General features: G+C 42.8%; 1 protein-coding gene across 6 annotated transcripts in view; it reads right to left on the reverse strand.

The window, feature by feature from the left end:
• Nucleotides 1-24,800, reverse strand: part of LRP1 (LDL receptor related protein 1) — a 335,312-nt gene that overhangs the window by 224,402 nt on the left and 86,110 nt on the right. For all 6 annotated transcript variants that reach the window (XM_060272179.1, XM_060272176.1, XM_060272175.1 and 3 more), the window contains 2 exons: nucleotides 24,103-24,225; nucleotides 5,947-6,084 (listed from right to left, as the gene is read on the reverse strand). In XM_060272179.1, coding sequence (XP_060128162.1) covers nucleotides 5,947-6,084; nucleotides 24,103-24,225 — 261 coding nt within the window. The remainder of the gene's footprint in view (nucleotides 1-5,946; nucleotides 6,085-24,102; nucleotides 24,226-24,800) is intronic.

A 24,800-nucleotide genomic window follows, 5' to 3' on the forward strand; every position in this document is an offset into this window, starting at 1 on the left:
ACACTTCTCTAAAAAACAGTTGTCGAAAGAGCTGGTAAGTGGTTGAGAGAAGCGAGTCCTCCTTTGCTTCCCATATTCCTGCTGTAAGAGGTTCAAGCTTGCATAATTTGCAGCAGTAATTTTCTTGGCCTTCATTTATGGACATGTTAATATGTCTGAGGGCCTTGTTCACACAGGCACTCCTGCTACAGTTATTGTGAAGTGAATACTTTGCCTCTGCATCATTCATACCATCTTTAGGTACATTCCCCATTCTTCCACTACAAAGCTGTTCATGTTTATACAATCAAGTCACACAAGACACATCAGAGATCTCTCTTCTGCTTTCTGCAAAAGAAAGAGTCCCCTCTGCAGGGGGAAGAGGCATTTTGGAAAATGCATAGTGCCGGCCCTGCTTTTCGCTAATGTCCATATGAGCATACAATTCTAGAGCAGGCTATGCGCTCCTCCCTGCTCCTTGCTTTAATTTTCCTCTCAATGATGTTTTGAACTTTACTGAAAAGCAGCAGCAAAGAATACACAAATTACTCATCCCTGCTCATAAATCCTAGACTGCTAATGCCAAAAGCCTTGTAATCAGCATGAATTAAGCATACTGATGCAAATAACATTTTATCTCATAAAATTCTTACTTGGCACATAACCCTGACTGAAGTGCTTCCTTTACAGTTCATCTCTCACAGATGCTTAGCAGTAGTAGAGTTGCTAACACAATCAACGTTGAATTGGGTGCAATTACTTTGCAGGCCTCATTTTGGGGATACAAGAGCCAAGTTCAAATCCCTACCTTAGCAGTGAAGATCAGCAGATGGCCTAGGTCAGGGGTTCCCAAACTAAGGCCCAGGGGCTGGATGCGGCCCAATCACCTTCTAAATCCGGCCCACGGAAGGTCCGGGAATCAGCATGTTTTTACATGAGTAGAATGTGTCCTTTTATTTAAAATGCATCTCTAGGTTATTTGTGGAGCATAGGAATTCGTTCATTTTTTCCCCAAAATATAGTCCGGCCCCCCACAAGGTCTGAGGGACAGTGGACCGGCCCCTTGCTGAAAAAGTTTGCTGACCCCTGGCCTAGGTCCTAGACCAGGCATCCCCAAACTGCGGCCCTCCAGATGTTTTGGCCTACAACTCCCATGATCCCTCACTAACAGGACCAGAGATCGGGGAAGATGGGAATTGTAGTCCAAAACATCTGGAGGGCCGCAGGTTTGGGGGTGCCTGTCCTAGACCAAGGGTGGCCACCTCCCAAGAGACTGCAATTTACTCATAGAGTTAAAAACTGGCAGTGATCTACCCCCTTTTTTGGGGTTCAGGTCAAAGTTGTTGAGTTTTTTTCAGGGAGGAGGTAAAATGTTGAACTTTTTTTAGGGGAGCAACAGTTATTCAGCTTCTTTGTGGGGAGCCAATGATCCACCAGTGATCTACTGCAGACGTCCAGTGATCTATCGGTAGATCACAATCTACCTGTTGGACCTGTCTTAGACCTGTCTACCTGTCTTAGACAAATATCTCTCTCTCTCTCTCTCTCTCTCTCTCTCTCTCTCTCTCTCTCTCTCTCTCTCACACACACACACACACACACACACGTATCTCACAGTTCTTATAATAAAATGCAATAATAATATAACTGGGATGTACTGGCAGTGGTGAGTGGAGAGCAACAATATACTGTAAAGATGTCATATTCAAATTCTGAAGTGTTTTTGAGGGAAAAGATTGTCAATCTGAGGGGAAGAGATCAAACTATGGGCAGTGGTTTCTTTCTAAAATCACAACGGATTAAATACAAACTACAAACATCAGGCCTGAGCCCAACATCACCTACTGCAGTTGTGTTAATATAATTCTGTCACATTTACTGAAGACATAAGAATCTGAAATTAATATCCTCCCAAGCATCCTTTTCCTCCTCCCCTCAAAAAATCCAATAAATCCATGTAAACAAGTTGTTATGACCATGTAGCTTATTAAACCCTGCATTCATGTATAAGAAACAGGATTCAGAAATAGGCTTTGGAGCCGTTTGTACCACTATGCTGAAGGAACAATAGCTCTTTACCCTTCTGTGTTAAATTTGAAGCCAAACAGATAAGGGGACTGTAAAACTTAGCAGCTTAAAATACCTCAACCTCTCCAAAAGGCAGCAGTTATTTCTGCTGCCAGGCTGCCTCAGACAAACCCTCTGGTTTGTACAACATTTTGACAATCTGTTAGCAAAAATGTATTTATTTAAAATAGTTTTATCCTGCTTTTTAATAACACCACTTTCAACGAATGCATTTCATAAATCCTGAAACAAATAAATAAATCAAATAAAGAGACTTGCACTGCCACATGATAAAACTGTTGCCTGGGCTGTAGCTAACCTCTTCCGGTAGCCCATTTGGACAACAACTGCTCTCTCGACATCACATTTTGAGCACTGTAAACCTAGAGCAAAGGATGTTCCCCTAGTGGAGATTGGGGGGGGGGTTGCACAAGCATAAATCCTTGCACAAATGGAATGAGTACATTAGCTACTACCCCGTAGTAGCACATTGTGATTCTTGCATTGCAGGACCCTTCCGACTCTATAATAATTCTATGATAATGCAGGGCTTGCATGTTCCCTTCGCTCCTCTCTTCCTTCTGCACAGTTATGAGGAGGGCTTTGGCACAGCTGAGGTTCATTTTTACTGGACCTCAATTAAGCATTACATTCAGACATCTGGAGTTTTGGAGTACATTGTCAGCAATATGCTGTTGACACACAGTTCCACTTCTCCTTTAGGTGTGGCAGAAGATGTGCTAGAGTCCAATGCCTTGTGTCAGTAACGGACCCGTTGAGAGCCAAGAAACTGAAGCTTAACACAGACAAGACTGAGGCACTGTTAGTGGGTGGTTGCCTAGACAGAATGTATGGGGTGTGGCCTGCTCTGGATGGGGTTACATTTGCTATAAAAAAAGCAGGTACAGTACACAGCTTTAGGTATTTCTGGATCCATTACTATCATTTGAGGCTCATGGGGCCTTGGTTGTACAGAGCGCTTTCCATCAGCTTCAACTGGTGGCACAGCTGTGCTCCTATCAGGACAGGGGCATTCTGGGTATTTTAAGAGGCCAGTGTGTGCCAATCACTGCATTAGACATTAATTTCCTTCTATACACACACATACACACACACACACACACACACACACACACACACACCCCTGGGAAGGAAATGAATGTCTAATGCAGTAGTTGGCAGTATGAATCTAGGCACATTCAAAACAAAATCCTGAAGGGAACATGAAAGCAGCCTTGGTTTCCTCCAGCAGTTAACCACAATTTTCATTTAGAGAGGTACAGACCTCAAAGCAAGAGGCCTCAGAGCCAGGGGTCAGAGCAAGCCCAGACTCTTGCAGTACACACTATAAAGCCTCATATGCTTTAAAAGAATGGGGGAGGCACCCAGCATAAGGCAGCTCTAGAATAATGTAACAGACCAGGCATCAACATCTTTCTTTTAACAGATCTGCCCTGGGGCAAGAGGCTCTGGCAGGTTTCTGTTGACAGCCACAAAAGTCTTATCACTGCTTTACAATTCCATTGCCTGAAATGCTGTAGAGAAGAAGTAATGCTTCCAAAAATAGAGGCTGCGGTACAAGCAAAGAAGGGTGCTTGTCCGAGAGCTGCTAGACATTCCTGGTTTTAAACAAGTGTCCCTTATTTAAAAAACATTGCACCTCCCAAGAACACCACAGAAAGCCCACTATTTCACACAATAGGTACCCCACAACTCTATGCAGCCTTAAGAAGACCAACCCTTAATGAATCCACATCCTGCAGAGCTTAGTGGAAGAGATACTACATATCGTATATTCCGGCTTATAAGGCGACTGGGTGTATAAGACGACCCCCAACTTTTCCAGTTAAAATATAGTGTTTGGGATATACTCGCCATATAAGAAATACGACCCAGTGTATAAGACGACCCCCGACTTTTGAGAAGATTTTCCTGGGTTAAAAAGTAGTCTTATATGCAGGAATATAAATTAAAAATTAAACTCAGATTTGCCAGCTGGACAGCTTCCTTCATTTGTAAATAACAAGTGAATTCAGGAAGCTGACCCATCTTTTAAAAGAGGGCCCTATTTCTTATCAGAACATATGAAGATTTTTATTTTTCCAAGGTAGTTTCCAGCAAGCCTGCACGTATTCCACACTTATTATTATTAATAATATTATTATTTGTGCATCTTGGCAATTCAAATTCCATGACAAGAAACTATATATTTAGCAACCTAAATTTGCATAATGTATCTTGTTCTGCATAAATAACTTTGTCACATTTTGCATAATTTATTCTGATTTTGTTAAGTTATGCTAACTTCTGAGATTTCAGCAGGCACTGCCTACACACTTCCAAGAAAAGCTTCACAGAATCATAGAGTTGGAAGAGACCACAAGGGCCATCCAGTCCAACCCCCTGCCAAGCAGGAAACACCATCAAAGCACTCCTGACAGATGGCTGTCAAGCCTCTGCTTAAAGACCTCCAAAGAAGGAGACTCCACCACACTCCTTGGCAGCAAATTCCACTGTCGAACAGCTCTTACTGTCAGGAAGTTCTTCCTAATGTTTAGGTGGAATCTGCTCTACTTTTTTAAAAAATGAAATTCTGTATAGAATTATATTAGTTTTAGAAGTATTGCGCAAAGAATAAGATGTAATCAAGAAATTAGAAGTGACCATCTGGAATCAGCTTTATTTCCTAGTATTCAAATAATTATCATATGCATCTTTCCGAAAATCTCATCTCCCGAACCACCAGGTTGCTCTTGCAGACACTAATGGATCAACTAGGTTGCAGGTTTAATCTCTGTATGGGACAGCTGCATATTCCTGCATTGCAGGGGGTTGGACTAGATGATCCTCACAGTTCCTTCAAACCCTAAGATTCTATGAACTGATATTGTATGTCCCTTTGCACACAAAAAACAGATGCAGTCACCACAAAGTCAAGAAGTGAAGTTGTAAATTGGATCCAAGCCGTCATTTATTTGGCCAACTCAAGTATTTTAAACCCCAGTTGATGTTTCTCCTTTTCAAAGTGATGTCAGAAAGATGCAATTTGAAGTGGAAAAGCAGCAGGCAGGGAGAGGAGATACTGTTCTCTTGGTCAAGAGTTTTGCTCCATCCCATCTCCATCCCAGCCTCTTTCTTCTCAGCTAAGGTTCCAGGCCCATATTTCCATTGCAAACAAGAGTCGGAAATTCTGAAGCAGTGAGGAGGGGGAATTCGCAAGGGGGTGCAATGGAAGACAGGACAAGGGTGCCTGTTCTGATGCTTATCCACTAAAGATTGCTCCCTCACAATGCTATTTTGCACAGAAGAAGCAGTGGTCAGTGAATTAAAAAAATGAAATAACCAGATAATGTGAGGTTCCAGTATGCAGCTTGAAAACTAATTGCTGTAGGCTGTTAATCATTTACCACATTTCTATTTGATAATGGCTAAAATAAAGGAAATGTAAGATAGATATAAGGCACTAATATGATAAATTAACACTATATTGCTTTGCAACTCGTAGAGTTATGGCTTCACTAACATTAATTCTAAAAATTAAGTTTAGTGTTCTGATTAAAATCTATACCCACCTTTCCTTAGAGTGCATCTGTCAATATATCTAGTTCATTATGCTTCTGTAATTACTTGCTATTCCGCTAACAACCACAACTCTTAGCATCATTCCCTTATTAACACAATCTAGATTGCAACAGTCCTTTTGCTATAACATGGCAATTCAGCTGTTCAGCAATCAGCACTCCAGTCAGTAGAATCAACACACACCCTTTGCTCCCAGCGGTGCCTGCATTCATCTCGAACCTCTTTTCTATCAAGGAACCCAAGCAGGAACCCAACCCAGGGCTCCTCCACTGAACACAGCTTCTGCACAGTATCAGGTGAGACGGGGAAACAGCTTACCTTGGCAGTGGGGCCCTTCATCTGAACCATCCACACAGTCGCGTTTGCCATTGCATAGCTTGGACATGTGGATGCAAAGGTCGGTGCCCAGGCAGCCGTGTTCATTAGGATGGCATCGGGACACTTTGCTCTGTGGACCTGGAAATGGGAAAAATCGTAACCGTTATAGGAGAAGATAAGCATATCACCAAGGACCAGAAATTAATAGGAATATGAGGAGCCAGAAACAAAGCCTCTTAAGTGTAAGGTGGTGCTCACTCAGGCACGCATGGTTTTCCTCCAAGTAGTTCAAGATTGTATACCTAGCTCTCCCTTTCCACATCTGGACTGCAGGAGGCTGGAATAGATGACCCTCAGGGTATCTTCCAACACTAGGTAAAGGTAAAGGGGCCCCTGACCATCAGGTCCAGTCGTTTCCGACTTTGGGGTTGCGGTGCTCATCTCGCTCTATAGGCCGAGGGAGCCGGCGTTTGTCCGTAGACAGCTTCCAGGTCATGTGGCCAGCATGACAAAGCTGCTTCTGGCGAACCAGAGCAGTGCACGGAAACACTGTTTACCTTCCCGCCGGAGCGGTCCCTATTTATCTACTTGCACTTTAATGTGCTTTCGAACTGCTAGGTGGGCAGGAGCTGGGACCGAGCAATGGGAGCTCACCCCATTGCAGGGATTCGAACCGCTGACCTTCTGATCAGCAAGCCCTAGACTCTGTGGTTTAACCCACAGCGCCACCTGGGTATCTTCCAACACTACAGTTCTATTATTTTATCATCTTATTCTCACAGTGACTGCCTCAATGTCACCCAGGCAGCTTCATGGTTAACTGGGGATTGGAACCCTGGTCTCCCATATTCTAGTGCAGGCATCCCCAAACTTCGGCCCTCCAGATGTTTTGGACTACAATTCCCATCTCCCCCAACCACTGGTCCTGTTAGCTAGGGATCAGTGTAGGCCAAAACATCTGGAGGGCCGCAGTTTGGGGGTGCCTGTTCTAGTGCAATGCTACACCACAATGGCTCTTAAAATAAAACACACACAAAAATCTCAGTGGGTACAGTGTTGGGCTACAAGAGAACTACATTCCAATACTTGCTCAGGCCAAGAATCCCACTGTGAGGTTCTTAGACAAATATCAACTAGCTATGTTTTGTTCCTGATTCTGCTATTGTCATGGTTAAATTGTGCATTTTATTCATCTCAGTCTCTACAAAATGGATTTGAATTCACATGTACTCATACCTGTTTGTGCATTTCCCTTACACATCTGGTTGGCCATTGTGAAGACAGAACTTCTGCAGGACTAGATGGGCCTTTGGTATAATCCACCAGGGCTCTTGCATGCTTCCCACCACCACTGCAGTACCGTGTTTCTCATATTATAAGACACGTCTTATAATTATTTTTTCCTCAAAAAACACACACTATGGCTTATTTTCAAGGGGTGTCTTATTTTTTTCCTCCTCCTCCTCCTCCCGCGGCCGGCACTGCTGGTGCGCCTATCACTATGTCTTATTTTCGGGGTATGGCTTATATCCCTTGAATGCTTAAAAATCCTGCTATGGCTTATTTTATGGGTATGTCTTAAAATATGAGAAACAGGGTACCAACCTCAAGACTTGTTTCCAAAAAAAGTCAGTTCCCTACAGCAGCTTCAAATAGAGGGTTAATTAAGGAGGATCATTTACAGTCCATGGAAGGGGGGTCATGGAGTGACCCAGCCTATCAGTCAAAGTGGTCCACCACAACGAAAAAGACCCATTGATCAACCACTTAATCACAACTGGGGCAAGCATCTTTACAAGCCACTTTATTTCTTGAAGAAGCTAATAAACCAGCTAATTTTACTTTTTGTGACTAGCTTGTGGTACACTCCAAAGGATTGTCCACTTTTTAGGATCCACTCTGCTCACCCCGAAAAGGGGGAGGGGCTAGAAAAGGTGCCCTAAACATAGTCTGCCTCCCTTTTCCCCTGACTGGATCACCGCACCCAGTGGGGTCACCACCTAGCTGTCGTAAAAGACAATTGAACTTTGGAACATGGAATATACGGACTTTGTCAGATAACACAGACAGCGAGCATCCTGAACGCAGAACTGCCATCATTGCAAAAGCGCTGCGACGTTTTAACATCAATATTGCAGCGCTTCAAGAGACTCAAAGAGCAGGCGAGGGACAACTGAAGGAAGAAAAAGGAGGCTACACATTCTTCTGGAAAGGTCTATCTGAACAAGAACATTGAATACATGGGGTAGGCTTCGCTATCAAAAACGACCTAGTGAAGCTCCTGTCAGAAGTCCCTACCGGCATTAATGAGCGACTCTCAACCCTTCAAATAAAGCTCTCAAAAAACCAACAGGCTACTATTATAAGCGCTTATGCACCAACACTGGATGCCGATGAAGACATTAAAGAAAAATTTTACTCTCAGCTGGATACTGTCCTATCAGAGACACCTAAGGAAGATAAAAGTATCCTCCTGGATAAAAAGGGCTGCATTAGATAGGAATTTTAAACCTTAGAAAACCACTTTAAAAGTAGCTGTTCTTTTGCCCATAAATATATGCCCTTTAATTGATTTGGCTGGAACCCAAAGGCAAATAAAACTGGGAAGGTCACAACTGAGAAGATAAGAAAGTCTGGACCAAGAGCTGGGAGACTCTAACCAGCTATGAAGTTCAAGGGGCAAAGGGCCTTTGTTTCAGTTAAACCAATGAACAATTTATTGAACAGAGCTCATGTGGCTGACACTTCAATTCCATGTATGACCCCTGTTTAAAATTAATTGCTGACTGGAGCTCTACAGGGTGCCTAACTACTCGGCTGCTCCAGCAACCTCCAGTGTAGATAACCTCAAATTGGGGAAGGCCCAGAGAACCGCAACAGCATGCTGGTCTTCTCTTTTGCAAAACACACTGGCTCCTTCTCATAAGCAACTGTGGCTCAGAACAAATGAGTTGGCTCCAATGCCTCTTGTGGCCTTATCCACTACCCGTTCTGAGCCGCTTACCATGCATGCTTACGAACAGTCAAACAAGCCTCCGTATCTTCCTACAGCAGCCTGTAGACCAAACAGCTAGACCAAACAGAGAAGTTCCCTCACCAGTCTATTGCCCCTCTTGCCAAAACATAGAAAGCTGCTTTATCCAGGCTCAGACCATAGCTGCCAAGTTATCCCTTTTTTTAAGGGATTTTCCCTTATGCTGAATAGGCTTCCTCGCGAGAAAAGGGAAAACTTGGCAGCTATGGCTCAGACTATTGGTTCATCTAGGTCAGCATTGCCCACACTGTCTGGCAGCAGCTCTCCAGAGATTCAGGCAGGGGACATATCCAGTACTGGTGGGAGATGCCAAGGTTGCTTACATGTTTTCCCCATCCTTTTCTGTCCATCTCAACAGTGGATATGCTTGTATGGGATCTTACACCAGTCTAGACATGACCAGAAATGCCACAGGAAAAACTGTGGCTTCATGACTATCAGGTCCCAGACCTCTCTGCAGGACCCAACTCAATTAAGTATTAAGGCCTGATTTGAATATGTTTTTTTCCTTCAGAAGTCCATGGGCTCCGGAACACAGAGTACAATTGGGATTCCCTAGTGTTTGCATGCAAATATTTGTCAGCATTACTTCCCTAACATACAGGGGCATTAACAGTGGTAACCCCACAAACCCCACCACCTGTTCCCTTTATCTCCAAATACTGTCTGAGCCAAATCTTGCCTGTCAGCACAAGCACGGGATTGCAGAAGGTCTCTGTCTCTGGGGGCTGTTAGCTGGCCCTTTCTCAAGCCACTGTGGCACCAACCTCAAGGCTTCCTTATCTTCCTGGCAAAGGGAGAAAACAGCACTATGAAATCTGGGGTTCAAGGACTTGCTTTTGCAGGATCATAGAATCATAGAATCATAGAATCATAGAGTTGGAAGAGACCACAAGGGCCATCCAGTCCAACCCCCTGCCAAGCAGGAAACACCATCAAAGCATTCCTGACAGATGGCTGTCAAGCTTCTGCTTAAAGACCTCCAAAGAAGGAGACTCCACCACACTCCTTGGCAGCAAATTCCACTGCCGAACAGCTCTTACTGTCAGGAAGTTCTTCCTAATGTTTAGGTGGAATCTTCTTTCTTGTAGTTTGAATCCGTTGCTCCGTGTCCGCTTCTCTGGAGCAGCAGAAAACAACCTTTCTCCCTCCTTTATATGACATCCTTTTATATATTTGAACATGGTTATCATATCACCCCTTAACCTTCTCTTCTCCAGGCTAAACATACCCAGCTCCCTAAGCCGTTCCTCATAAGGCATCGTTTCCAGGCCTTTGACCATTTTGGTTGCCCTCTTCTGGACACGTTCCAGCTTATCAGTATCCTTCTTGAACTGTGGTGCCCAGAACTGGACACAATACTCCAGGTGAGGTCTGACCAGAGCAGAATACAGTGGTACTATTACTTCCCTTGATCTAGATGCTATACTCCTATTGATGCAGCCCAGAATTGCATTGGCTTTTTTAGCTGCTGCATCACACTGCTGACTCATGTCAAGTTTGTGGTCAACCAAAACTCCTAGATCCTTTTCACATGTACTGCTCTCAAGCCAGGTGTCTCCCATCCTGTATTTGTGCCTTTCATTTTTTTTGCCCAAATGTAGTACTTTACATTTCTCCTTGTTAAAATTCATCTTGTTTGCTTTGGCCCAGTTGTCTAATCTGTTAAGGTCATTCTGAAGTGTGATCCTGTCCTCTGGGGTGTTAGCCACCCCTCCCAACTTGGAGTCCTCAGCCAATCTCAAGAAGTCCCAATACAAGAGAAAACAACAGTTATGTTGGTGGTAACAGGAGGAATTTAGTTCACTCTTCTGCCTTTTTTGCAAAGGCTCTCTTACATACGCTTAAAACTAGTAAAGGAAGCTATATGACAGATGTTTTGGAAGTGCCAACCGTATTTGCAAGTGGGTGAAAAGCACTACAAACCAACTTACTCAGAGACCAATTTATCAAATTAAATCACATTTCATGTAGTAGTAGTAGTAGTAGTAGTAGTAGTAATTTATTATTTGTACCCCGCCCATCTGGCTGGGTTTCCCCAGCCACTCTGGGCAGCTTCCAACCGAATATTAAAAACAATACAGCATCAAACATTAAAAACTTCCCTAAAAGTTCCCTAGACAGCCTTCAGTTGTCTTTTAAAAGTAAAATAGTTGCTTATTGCCTTGACATCTGCAGGGAGGGCGTTCCACAGGGCGGGTGCCACTACTGAGAAGGCCCTCTGTCTGGTTCCCTGTAACCTCACTTCTCGCAATGAGGGAACCGCCAGAAGGCCCTCGGCGTTGGATCTCAGTGTCTGGGCTGAACGATGGGGATGGAGATGTTAGCATAAATCCTCTACATGGCACAGATGCTAACATGTGACTGTATTGTTTACTTTATGTGACTGTATTTTTCCCCACGCAGGAGCCCAGATATAACCCGACTCCTGTCATGTGATGTTCTTTGTTCTTTTACCTTACTTTCACTTCTGCCTGAGAGAGTGATGGCGTACACACTTAACCATCACTCCCTAATAAATGTAGTTAAACAGCTACAATTGTTTGCTGTCTTCTTTACCGAAGCCAGTGGCAAGAGAAAGAATATAGGGCCTGACACCCTGATATTCTAACAGGAGATTCTCCTTCAGGTATACAGGACCGAGGTATACAGTTTAGGGCTTTAAAGGTCAGTACCAACACTTTGAATTGTGCTCGGAAACGTACTGGGAGCCAGTGTAGATCTCTCAGGACCGGTGTTATGTGGTCCTGGCGGCCATGTGGGAACCAATGACACTGCAAGCCATAGCCTTCAGAAGATCAAAAGTGATTATGAGGCTCCCGAAGTTGAAGAAATGAAATGCACAAATTGTCATCTCATCTGTCCTCCCAGTTGAACGACGTGGCCCAGGGAGAGAGGGAAAAATAGGGGAAGTGAACAACTGGGAAGATCACGGTCTACAGTTTCTTGAAGATGGACTTCTGGCAAGTGATGGGCTGCACCTCACAAAAGTTGGGAGGAATGTTTTTGCCATGAAACTCAAAAACCTCACCAAGAGGGCTTTAAACTGACTTATGTGGGGGAGGGAGACAGTGGTCCTGAAGGTAGGAGTCTATCAAGTTCTGAAGATGATCATCCAAATGTCAAGGACCAAATGGAGCAAACAGCATGCAGACTTAGTGGTGGGAGGAAAAAATCCTTAAATAAGAGACATGGGGGAATGATCAATGGTCTTCAATGTCTGTATACTAATGCACAGAGCATGGGAAATAAACAAGATGAACTTGAGCTCTTGGTACAGCAAACTAAAAACGACATAATAGGCATCACTGAAACCTGGTGGGATGAGTCTCATGATTGGAATGTAGTAATAAAGGGATACAATCTATTTCTGCGAAATAGACCAAACAGGAAAGGAGGAGGAGTGGCGTTATACGTCAAGGATGTGTATACCTGTGAAGAGATCCAGGATTTAAAACTTCAAAGCCATATTGAGAGTATCTGGGTCAAAATTAAAGGGAGAGAAAAATAAGAGTGATCTCATTGTGGGAGTTTACTATAGATCCCCAAGCCAAACTGAGGACACAGATGAAGCCTTCCTGGAACAGATGACCAAGCATTCAAAAGGAAGTGAAATAGTAGTAATGGGGGATTTCAACTATCCTGATATTTGTTGGATGTCAAACTCAGCCAAGAGCATAAGGTTGAACAGATTCCTCACTGGCCTTGCAGACAACTTCATTGTCCAGAAAGTGGGAAACAACATTGTCCAGAAAGTGGGAACAACAAGAGGATCAGCCATTTTAGATCTGATCCTAACCAATAGTGATGACCTGGTTAGTGCGGTAGAAGTGGCAGGATCATTAGGTGGGAGTGACCATGCTCTTCTGGAGTTTATTATACAGCGGAAAGGAGCAACCAAGCATACTAAGACTCAAATTATAGACTTTAAGAAAGCTGACTTCAGAAAACTTAGGGAAACACTGGGTGAAATCCCATGGACAGAAATACTAAAAGGGAAGGAAGTTCATGATGGTTGGGAGTTTGTTAAAAGGGAGGTATTAAAAGCACAACTTCAGGCAATACCAATGAGACGGAAACATGAAAGGTGCCTAAAGAAGCCAGGGTGGCTATCTAAAGAATTTTAACTGAGTTAAGATTTAAAATAGAAGGTTAAGGGGTGATTTGATAGCCATGTTCAAATATATAAAAGGATGTCATATAGAAGAGGGTGAAAGGTTGTTTTCTGCTGCTCCAGAGATGCGGACACAGAGCAATCGATTCAAGCTACAAGAAAGAAGATTCCACCTAAACATTAGGAAGAACTTCCTGACAGTAAGAGCTGTTCAGCAGTGGAATTTGCTGCCAAGGAGTGTGGTGGAGTCTCCTTCTTTGGAGGTCTTTAAGCGGAGGCTTGACAACCATCTGTCAGGAATGCTTTTAGGGTGTTTCCTGCTTGGCAGGAGGTTGGACTGGATGGCCCTCGTGGTCTCTTCCAACTCTATGATTCTATGATTCTATGATCTCTCCCAGCGGCTTCATATAGATATGAAGATATCTATAGATATTAAAAAGCATGGGGGAGAGAGCGGAACCCTGAGGCACCCCACAAGTGAGAGCCCAGGGGTCTGAACACTCATCCCCCAACACCACTTTCTGGACATGGCCCAGGAGGAAGGAGCGGAATCACTGTATGACAGTGCCCCCAGCTTCCAGCCCCTCTAGACGGTCCAGAAGGATGTTATGGTCAATGGTGTCAAAGGCCACTGAGAGATCCAGCAGAACTAGGAAATAGCTCCCTACACCTTACACCTGTTCCCTACACCTGTTAATTCTTTGCATCTTTGTTTTAAAATCATATTTTATAACATAAATAACAAATCATTGCACTACTGCAACATACATATTTTATCCTGATGTTCAAGTTCAAAACAATGCATTGAACTGTATTCACCGTATTCAAAAAATGGGTTCCAGTTAACTTGGAAACTATTTTGGCCTTTGTCTTTTTGCTTTGGTTCTTATGTAATAAATTAATTTGGCCAAAATCTATGCTGACTGGTGAATGTGCATTCAGTTATTATTCTTGTTATTTTAAGGACAATTTTTGTTATTGTTTATTATTGTTGGTGGTGGTGTTATTTTTAAAGACAACTATGTTCTTTCAGGTTATTGTTACTTATAAAGGCACCTTAAGTCAGAGCAATGGCATTGGACTTCAACTGCCTCCATCAGCCCTCTCCAGCATGGCCAACGGTCAGCAATGTTGAGAGCTGCAGTCCAATAACATATGAGGGAACCACAGCTAATAACTTAGGCAAATTTGTCCAATAGGGTCTAATATGGTAATGTGCACTAGACAAGAAATTCTATGATGATTATTACACTGGAATCATTGCACATGTAATCAATCTCTGCTGAGCTACAGTAAAAGTCCATGCTGCGTATAAATTTGCAAACTCACAAAATGGTTACTTCAAGCTCTCAGAGGAAAAAACAGGTGTAAGGAACCAGCTAACCTGCTATAGCAAAATGACATCTTAGGAAGGAATGAAGATACCATTTTGCTAGGCTGCTTTTATGTTTAAGGATTAGGATTATCAATAAACTTGAAAAGCTTGCAGTAAGGATTTATAAGTGTATCATTCCAAATAAAGACAGGGATGGAGTTTCAAATTTCTCTGTTACCTGTTTTAATAATACATATTTTCAGAATCATATTAATACTTTGGAAAATGCAATAACCTGCCTGGGCTTCAGGAATTGAATGCAGAGCACCCTAGATCTATAAAGCAGTGATGGCAGAAATGATGGTAACTAAAATACAATGTGTTAAGAATCAAGATCTGGTGTGATGGTAATCAAGGTGCAGTTTTGACCTTAGAGGTAGAGATGTACAGTGGCCAAGAGAATGAACTGGAAGTTGGTAATACTGGGTTCAAATCCTATCTTTGCCATGAACTCAATGTGAAGCCTTGGGCAAGCTACCGTTCTCTTAATCTCAATCCTTCATCTGAAATAAGAGGATTGACTCCACTGGCCTGAATCAAGGGTTGTTGTAAATATACCCTGAGCACTTAAGAAAAATCCCTTCCTTGACCCAGACAGCCTGCATGTTCTGTATAGCACTTTGCATGTTCACAGGGCATAAACTCCTGCAGAATTCCAGTTTTGCAGAAGCTTTAATTTTGTGAAACGGTGCGAATATTAATGCTGCTATCTCACCCTAGTAGTAGCTTACCTGAGTGGTCTACTCACGAGAGTGATGTAATACACACACAAAGCTTTATTGTAGTCTATAGACCCAAAATACACAGTATAACAATAGTATACAGTATATCAACAGTTGTTAGGATGTAAAATTGACCTTGCTAGCCAACAGATGATCTTTAGCCTGTACATACTGATTTCTGATTTTTACTGCCTCCAAGAGGAATTTTGTTACAGCCAGTTTAATAGTATCAATCTTATCTGCCCCTGACATGAAAAGAGTCAGCAATTCCAGGTTGTTTTGGATTGATTAGATGCTGTCTAACTTGTCTAGGGACGCAGAGCCTCTTGGGCTTCCCGATCAGAAGGTCGACGGTTCGAATCCCTGCAATGGGGTGAGCTCCCATTGCTCAGTCCCAGCTCCTGCCAACCTAGCAGTTCGAAAGCATACCACTTAAAGCATTTGTGTAACACTTTAACAGTCATGGCTTCCCTCCAAGAATCTTGGTAAATACAGTCAAATTCTTAAAGTAGGGAGATAACAAAAAACCCTGCTGCTATTGGATTCATGGCACAGGTGGACCACAGGTTACATGTGAGCGAGATCCTAAAACTCTAAAGGCAATATCCCATAACCTCTGCTTCAATATCATACTCCAGATGGGGAAGAAAAGATGATGAAAGACCTATCAAAGAGGCCTTACGCGCCATGGTTTTTTTTACCAGCAGCTGATGTATTCCTCATTTATCAAATGCAGAATCTTAGCCAATATTTCAAAGCACTTCACGTGTAATACTTCAAGTGGGAACTCACCAAAGATTACACTGCTACTTTTATTATTAGAAATTCCAAAAGGCACCCCTCCCCACCAAATCACAGAAGCAGATGTTATATTCCAAAGCAGGAAAACCTCTGAAAGTGCCATATCCACACTAGCTCCCATTCCAAATTTTAGAGGGAAATGGAGATCAGTCGCAATTTGCCAATCCCTTGCTACAATAAGCCTATCATTCCACAAAACCACAAATAACTAGGGCCTTGCCTTCTCTTGCAATGATCACCCACTCTGAAATATTGTTTACAGAGAACTGGCAAACATCCCGGAAGAATCTCCTCTCTTATTGTAATCTGAAATCAATTGCTCTAGAGCAATTTACGAGAAAAGGCTTTGCAGTCATTTATTCAGGGATACTTGCCTCTAAGCACAACCAAGAACATAATAAGAGCCTGGCTAGATCTGAGGCCCACCTAGTCCAACATCCTTTTGTTCCTCCCAGTCGGCAACCAGATGCACCAATGGAAAGCCCATAAGCAGGCCATGACCTCAGTCACTGCTCCTGTTGTTGTTCCCCAGCTGACTCTGACCTTGGAGGTATTGCATAGTCATCATAACCTCTGATAGCCTGATCCTACATGAATTTCTCTGCTCTCTCTTAAAAGCTGCCCAATTTGGCAGCCCTCGTTATATCCTGTAAAGGGGGGGGGCGCTTCATAAAGTAACTATGTGCTGTGTGAAGTAAGACATTCATCGAACAATCAGCGTCATTAGATGACACTTGTTCCAGTATTATGCAAGACAGCCTCCTCCCTGACTCACAGCATGCATACTTTATGGACTTCCACCGTGTCTCTCCTCTTCCTCCCAAGCTAAAAAGCCCCAGATGTTGTGAACATTCCTCACAGGGGAGTTGTTCCAGCCCCATGGTGATCCCCAGGTGTGTGGCCAATAGATAGGAATAATGAGAGTTGCAGTCCAACATCTGCAATAACACACACACACACCAACACCTACAATGAATAAATATCAGCAACAATTAATGATCCAGCAACTGCAGTTAGTGCAGAATGCTGCAGCACAGATGCTGAGCAGAGCAAGACTCTGTCTATATATAACACCTCTGTTCAAAGATCTGCACTGGTTACCCATTTGCTGCCAGGCAAAATGCAAGATGTCCCTTTTAGTATATAAAGCCCTAAACAGCTTGAGACCAATTTACTTGAGGATCACCTTGCCCTGTATGTGCCTGCTTGACCACTTTGTAACAGTGTCCGTTCCACAGAACAGAAGCCCCACAATACTTGTTCCAACACTTTGGAACTCCCTGCCTATTGGCATCAGGCAGGCACTTTCACTGTATCCTTTTCAGCACCCACTTACAACATTTTTGCTCAGGAAAGCCTACCCAGACACAGGTGTGTTATCATCTCTTTTTAGTTTATCACTTATTTCAATTTCTTTTTAACAATGTTTATAATTAGTCGTACCTCGGGTTACGAACCGCTCAGGTCACGAACAGTTCGGGTTACGAACTCCGCACCCCCGGAAGTGTTTTCGTCGTGCGCGTGTTCCGCGCATGAGCAAAAGTGGGGGGGTGCGCTTTGCGCATGCGCAAAAATGGCGCTCGGTTTGCGACCTTTTCGGGTTACAAACCGCGACCGGGAACGGATCGTGTTCGTAACCCGAGGTACCACTGTTATGGCTTTTAACTGTTTTTATTTATAATTTTAAAATTGATTGTAACTTGCTTAGAGGTTTTGTTGCAATCATGCAGTACCGTTAAAGAGTTAAATAAATCTGGGGAACTAAATCTGGGGAGAGCTGGATAAGGTAGCATATGGGCTTTGGGGAGAAACAGAGCTTTGTTGAATGTTTGTAGAGCGAATCATGGCTCAGTGATGTATATTTTTGCATATGGAAGTTTCCAGTTTCAATCCCTAGCATCTCCTTTTAAGGTTTTCAAGTAGCAGGGCTGGGGAAAATGTCCACCCAGGATATAGGAGAATAGACAAGAATGAGTGAAACTGACTGACTCCTTATCAAACATACTGCCACAATATTCAGTCCTAGATGATTTCTCCTTGATGGCTTACACACAGCTGTTGCGTTATACTTGTAAATAGCATCTAGGGTGTTTGCTCTTGGCTCCTTCAGAAAGGGGGTGAGGTAAGGGTGAGGGGGCTTAGCACATGAGGAAACAACTGCAGAGACCAATCCATCAGGCTTTTCTCATTCATTCTTCTAGAACAAATCTGCACACAGAAACCAGAGCAAAGGCTCTGCAATCGTAATGGATTCGATTCTGGGCACTCACAGTGCAAACCCCCTGGTTTGCACCAGAAAGTCTTAATTGGAAAACAGCCTAAGATTACTGGTAGGCTGTCCACAGATTATTTATTAATTAATTTTTTTACATTTGTACACCACTGTATACCCATAGATCTCAGTATAGTAAATTAATTGGCTTAAATCCAAAACTATCAGCATTGGTGGCTTTTTGAGATACTGGCTCACTTCCCACATGATGGTAAACCATACTTAACGCTTGACTGTGAACACACCTAGCTGAAGAAGTGTGCATGCACACGAAAGCTCATCCCTATGACAAACTTAGTTGGTCTCTAAGGTGCTACTGGAAGGATTTTTTGTTTTTTGTTTCGACACCTGGCTGAGATATTTTTCTCCTCCAACTAACGTTCAGAGCAAACCAACTCAGCATTCCATCATTTTATTTATGTATTTTATTTATGACATTTATATACTACCTTTCATCAAAAGGTATCAGGGTGGTTCACAAAATAAAAACAGGAGATAAAAGCACAGATAGTTAAAACAGAAACATCAGAACTAGGGATAATAATTTGATTCACTCCAACAAACTCCAAATCAGTTAGCCAAGAATATACCTTGGCTACAGATCCTGGTTTGTTGAGAGTGAAACAAACCATGGTGCCTGGTTTAGACATATAGTGGGGTAGGAGAGCTGAAAATAATGCCAACATTTTTCATATCTCACAAACCAATGTGCCCTTTGGTTTCAGATAATACAAGGGTAAAGGAACCCCTGACCGGTAGGTCCAGTCGCGGGCGACTCTGGGGTTGCGGTGCTCATCTCGCTTTATGGGCCGAGGGAGCTGGCGTTCGTCTGCAGACAGCTTCTGGGTCATGTGGCCAGCATGACAAAGCTGCCTCTGGCGCACCAGAGCAGCACACGGAAACGCCGTATGTGAGTCTAAAAAGTCCAGGACACAAATTTTCACAAAGATCTCTCCAGGCTATGGTGGCTCATTTATTAGAAGTAATGCATTTAGCTTTAACTCTGGAAGTGCAGGCTCGATTCTAACCAAACTAAGCCTCCTGGTGTATATTTTGCTCTGGGGGGCTTAGTTTGGTCAAGAAAAGCTCACAACAAACATGGTGGGAGAATGCCTAACATAATAGTGACATTATTAACAGTGACCAGGCAAACCTCTCTTAATATAGTTTTATTTATTATTTATGAAATGCAAAACTAGGAATTGTAATATTATGCATGAATATCACTACTTGCCATCTTCTGGCCTTATTTCAACTCATGCTTTGAAATCTCCTAATGATACAATTATAAGCATCTCAACCCAATGGGGATAATGGGTTGTCTTCATAGTTAGTTATGCTCAAAGGAAAGCCACTGAAATTAATATACAACTGACATCTGTTAATTTCAATGGGTATACTCTAAGTAGAACCTAGATGGGTACAGCCCAATATTAATAAGATCAGATACTGCAGCAAGCCTCTTCAAAAAGTATTAACTTCTAGTGAATTCACCACACAGCTACCAAACAGAAGAAGAATGAAGAGGCGGTTATATAGGAATAATAAAAAATTTAATGAATGTGGAGAGGGAATGTGGTTTTAATTCATTTTAATGTTCCTGGAATTACAAAGACTGAATACATTCTTACTTAACTAAGCCTGCAAAAAGAAAAAGAAAAAAGTTTGCTCTATTGTAAGAAAATCATACATGTTTTCAACGTTAAAGCTACTTGCATGGCCAAGGTAGGATTTGTATCTAGGGCACAAATACTTTCTGCCATAGCATACAAACTTATTTAATGATTCAGGAAGAAGTTGGATATTTGACAGATGATGCTTCAACATTCACAGATAGGCACTCTGTGAACAAGGGAGTTCACTAACAGATCCTCATATTCTGGGAACTGGGAACTGGGCCTGAATTCCCCAAAATTTCATGCACAGCATGTAAATTGCCTCAGGTGGGATTAGCTCCTCCTACCGCCAGACTATCCTTGTGACACTAGTCCCCTCCCATTTCCCAAAAAGGGAGTGAGGCAGGACAGCTAATGTACAACCCTTGCAGTAGTAGCACAGCCCTCATTCTTGAGACCTAAACACTGCCAGTTTATTTCAAACATGCTCAGATTACTTCTGTGAAATTTGGCAAATTGAGTTCTCAAAACCTCGGAAGGCACCAGGAAGCCCAAGGTTAGGGTTGCCATATGTTTGGGAAATCCCAGACACATCCTCTTTTAGGGAGCCAACATGCCCATCCAGGAACATTTTTACATTTTAAAGGAAATTTTCGGTATTTGGGAGGATTTATTTGTTTGCTTGTTTTTTCTTTTGGCTCGGGCTTGGGCGCAGGTGGCTCGGGTTGTCCTCCTTTATGCTCTTCAAGATATGGCAACCCTACCAAGATCTACATCAGCAATGAATCCTTCAGAGTAGGAATGGCTAACATAGCACCCACAGGCGACATGGCACCCATGGAGACCTTCAATGGTGCCCTCTGGCAGGGGGCCCAGGCTCTGAGCTTCCATTTTAATTTTTAAAAGTATCTAGCCCGCTTAGAAAGTTAGGAAACAAAATGTAGAAGGATTCATTTAAGTGATTTCTGTTAAACGAACCAGTCTGCCAACTGCTGCCAGTGTATTTACCCAATGAGTGACCCAATGAGATCAAAGCTGTGATCTTTCCTGTGGTGGGTTCAGCTGTGATCTGGTACTCTGTAGAAATTATTTTCTGTGAATTCCACTACACAATTAATATGGAAACCCAGGAAACCATTAAGAATTCACTATATAATTAACTTGCAGTACAATGGTATACATGTCTACACAGAAGCAAGTCTATTGTGGTTAGGGGAGCTTACCCCAGTTAAGTGGGTACAGGATAATAGAACTGTAGAGTTGGAAGGGACCACAGGGGTCATCTAGTCCAACTCCCTGCAATTCAGGAATCTTTTGCCCAATGCGGGGCTCAAACCCATAACTCTGATATTTGGTTTAGGGTTGACATTGGAGGAAACAGGATTATTGTGCCTTTAACAGTTGCATCTCTGCAATCAGGTTGAGCAGGAGAGAGTTGACTTCTCATAGTAAGCTTGAGATTGTCTTGTTGGGGGCGGGGGCAGCAGCGACTGTACTCTCTAACTTTGTGTTGCGCCATGCCCCTCCAGGGCGGTCATTTTGTGATTGGCACCCACAGCACTCCCTCAGAATCCGAAAGGTGGCCAATCCCTGCTTCAGAACATGCCATTTGAATACAGTATAGGACTTTGAGATTCAAAGCAATTTGTTAACACAAAGTTGGTCCAGATACACAGAAAGAATCAATGCAACCCTTACTTTCCCTGTCACAAGGTTGGATAATCCCAAAAGCTACCAGCTACCTTTGCAAATCAGCTTACACAACATACCAGAAGCAAAAAGCAGATGCTGCAGTAATGGGAACACATTCTGTGTTCACATTACTCCCAATTAGCTTTGGTAGCTTGATAAATGTACAACATAATGGAGTTGGGGTGGTTCCCCACATGGGAAAAATCTGTTTTAACTCAAGTGTCCTAATTCCAATTGCTTTCAATAGTTAATGTCAAAGTGTGGAGAAACTTGACAAGACTGGTTCGGAGTTAGTCAATTTCACTCCTGCTTTGCACTCCCTCACCTTTTTCTTTTTTCTTTTTTAAAAAGGCATATGTGAGCAAATTTCCCTTTTATAAGTTCATTAGTAACAATGAAAGTCTTCTGATTGCAAGAAAAATATTGGCGATTTCATGTTTTTAGGGTTGTTTACTAAATGTATGTACAGTAAATATTCTAAATCAGATCATTCTTCAATGCAAACTGAAAACTTTCTGAGGCATCTCACCCTATGCAGATTACCAATTTGCACAGGAAATTTTTTCAATTCAGAATTTTCCAGAAAACTCATGTGACTACTCTTAACAGTAGAAGCAAACTGTGTGTGAAACCATTCCAACAGTCTAGCCCTCCTTCTTTGAGTTTCTTCCAGCTTTTCCAGCACCCCATTAAAAAAATAGAGAGAGACAGTGCTGTGACTCCACAAAATGGAATGTTTATGCCATGACATGTCTACCATATTGCCTTCAAGTTTCTTAAAAGCTATTAATTTGTGCACATCCCCAGTCCCACACAACAAATGAAGTCACCCTCTTGAAGGGAAGGCTACCCCCACTGCAGACTCACTAGTCAATCTGGCCTGGGGAAAACTCCTTCCCAGCCACTACAATAGCAGACAGATCCTGAATTTCAGTGCTCTAGTATCAACTTGAATCTTCTTCTTTTTTACTGTTTCTATTACACTTCATATCTCTCAGTGTCAAGTAACCATGCCAACAATTTATAGCCTTCTTTCTGATCTTGGGGCTACCCTACTGAATGCACTAGTACCCTTCAGGAGTAAATGAGTGGGGGGCTGCAACTTAGGGTGGGGGGGTTACAAGGACCTCAGCACAAAAAACATTTCTGTCATTTTCCAGATAAAATCAAAAAAATACTGTGATAAAAGATGACAGACAATAGAGAAATCAACCTAAAGGGCTCTAAAAGCAAAATGACTACTGCGAACTATCTAGGCTTTCTGAAAACTGGGTAAGTGTAGGTGTGGAATTGGTGACTAATCATAACTGCCATCCATTTCAACAGTCAGCTTTGCCTTCACTTTAATTCATTAGCAACAGAAAGTACATTATCTGATGCAATCTAATCGGCTTTGTAACAAACCTTTTCTGTCATATCTGATTAATGATAACATTAACCAAATGTGATTTTGTTGAAATACTGTGCAACACCCCTCCATTTTAATTTTTAAAAGGGAACAAAATGCTTGCTTAGAAGAAAAACAGTCCAATTTCCACATTGGTCCTGCTGGTGTGCATTGCTGCTGCCCAAATAACTCTCAGAATTTCCTGCTGTACCTTCCGAAGATACGGGAAGGCTTGCATGGCAAATGGTTTTTCTAGGAAGAGTGGTTTAGGGTTAGTTTTGCATAAACAAAGCAGGTTTCAGCAGTGATTATTTATTCATATAGGGTTTAAAAACTAAACTTGTTTGTGTGAACATTCATGCAGGCGTGTAGCAAGGGAGGGGCGAAGGGGGCGGGCCGCCCCTAGCTCCACCACTCTTGGGGGGGCAGTGCCCCCGGCCCCTCCCTCGCCTCCTCCACCCGAGCAGGAAGAAGCAGAGCGTGCTACAGAGCGGGTTGCCGGGTGGTGGCGGCGACAACAAACCGTGAGCAAGCCTCTCTGCAGCTTGCTTGCAGTTTGCCCGGCAACCCGCTCCGTAGCGCGCTCTGCTTCTTCCTGCTCGGGTGGAGGAGGCGAGGGGCGCGCTCAATCACCAACAGGTAGATCGTGATCTACTGGTAGATCGTGATCTACTGGTAGATCACTGGACGTCTGCAGTAGATCACTGGTAGATCATTGGCTCACCCCAAAGAAGCTGAACAACTGTGGCTCTTCTTTAAAAAGCTCAACATTTTACCTCCTCCCTGAAAAAACTCAACAACTTTGACCTGAACCCCCCCCCCAAAAAAATCGGTCTTCCTCCTTCCTAAAAAAAGTTCAACAACTTTTACCTGAACCCCAAAATAGGGGGTAGATCATTGCCAGTTTTTAACTCTGTAAGTAGATCCCAGTTTGGGGAGTTGGCCACCCCTGGTCTATCTATTCCAAAACTGGATGATATTGTTGCCTCCATCTTTAGAGGCTAGTGTTTACATTTAAAAGGCTGTAAGAAGGATGTGATGAGTCATGGCATGCAGGGAGAAAATGAAATGGGGAAAGTGGCCTTTTATCACCAATACAAGATATAAACAATTACAAGAGAAAAATTAAGGAAATATACATACATATATCTGGCGATTCATCAGAACCATCTGGACAATCCTTCTCTCCATCACATCTCCAGCCCATGGATATGCAAGTGATCTGATCTTTACATGCAAACTTTGTGGGGCTACATGTCTTCGGTGCTATATAGAGGGAAACAAATGGAAAAAGAAAGGGAGGAGGAGGTTAGTTCTTCAAGACATGTCATTAAGAATAATTTCAAAGCTAGCCACTTAAAAAGCAAGCTGACTCTGACCGTGGTACTAGGCTCATCCATATTCACAACACTTCAGGAAAGTGTCAGATTAAAATGTGCGGTATTAATTAGAGCAAAGCAGGAGCCAAGAGTCAGGGTGTGAATCAAATTGTAAAATACCATTTACTCTGAATAATCATTCATGTCTTAGAAGCCCAATCCATTTTCTTTTATTTACATGCTAAATAAAAATAAAATACAGGGGGGAAAACAAAGTGAAAGGTTTAAAGCCAGACTATGTATTGTGTGTACATTGGTTGGTAAATATGAATACTGGTTAACTGGACTACAGAAACAAACCACAGAGAGCATCTAGTGTGACCCCGCTCCCCAGAAGTCACCAAGATATAAAATCTGTCAAGTCAATGCATGAGAATTTCAAACTCAAACTTTGGATTGAACCCTGACCTCAACCCCACAGTTGACAATGGAGGACAGGTAAACCAGCATTATGGTTCTCTG

Source organism: Zootoca vivipara, chromosome 2, assembly GCF_963506605.1.
Source record: "Zootoca vivipara chromosome 2, rZooViv1.1, whole genome shotgun sequence".
In the NCBI taxonomy this organism is placed as follows: Eukaryota; Metazoa; Chordata; class Lepidosauria; order Squamata; family Lacertidae; genus Zootoca; species Zootoca vivipara.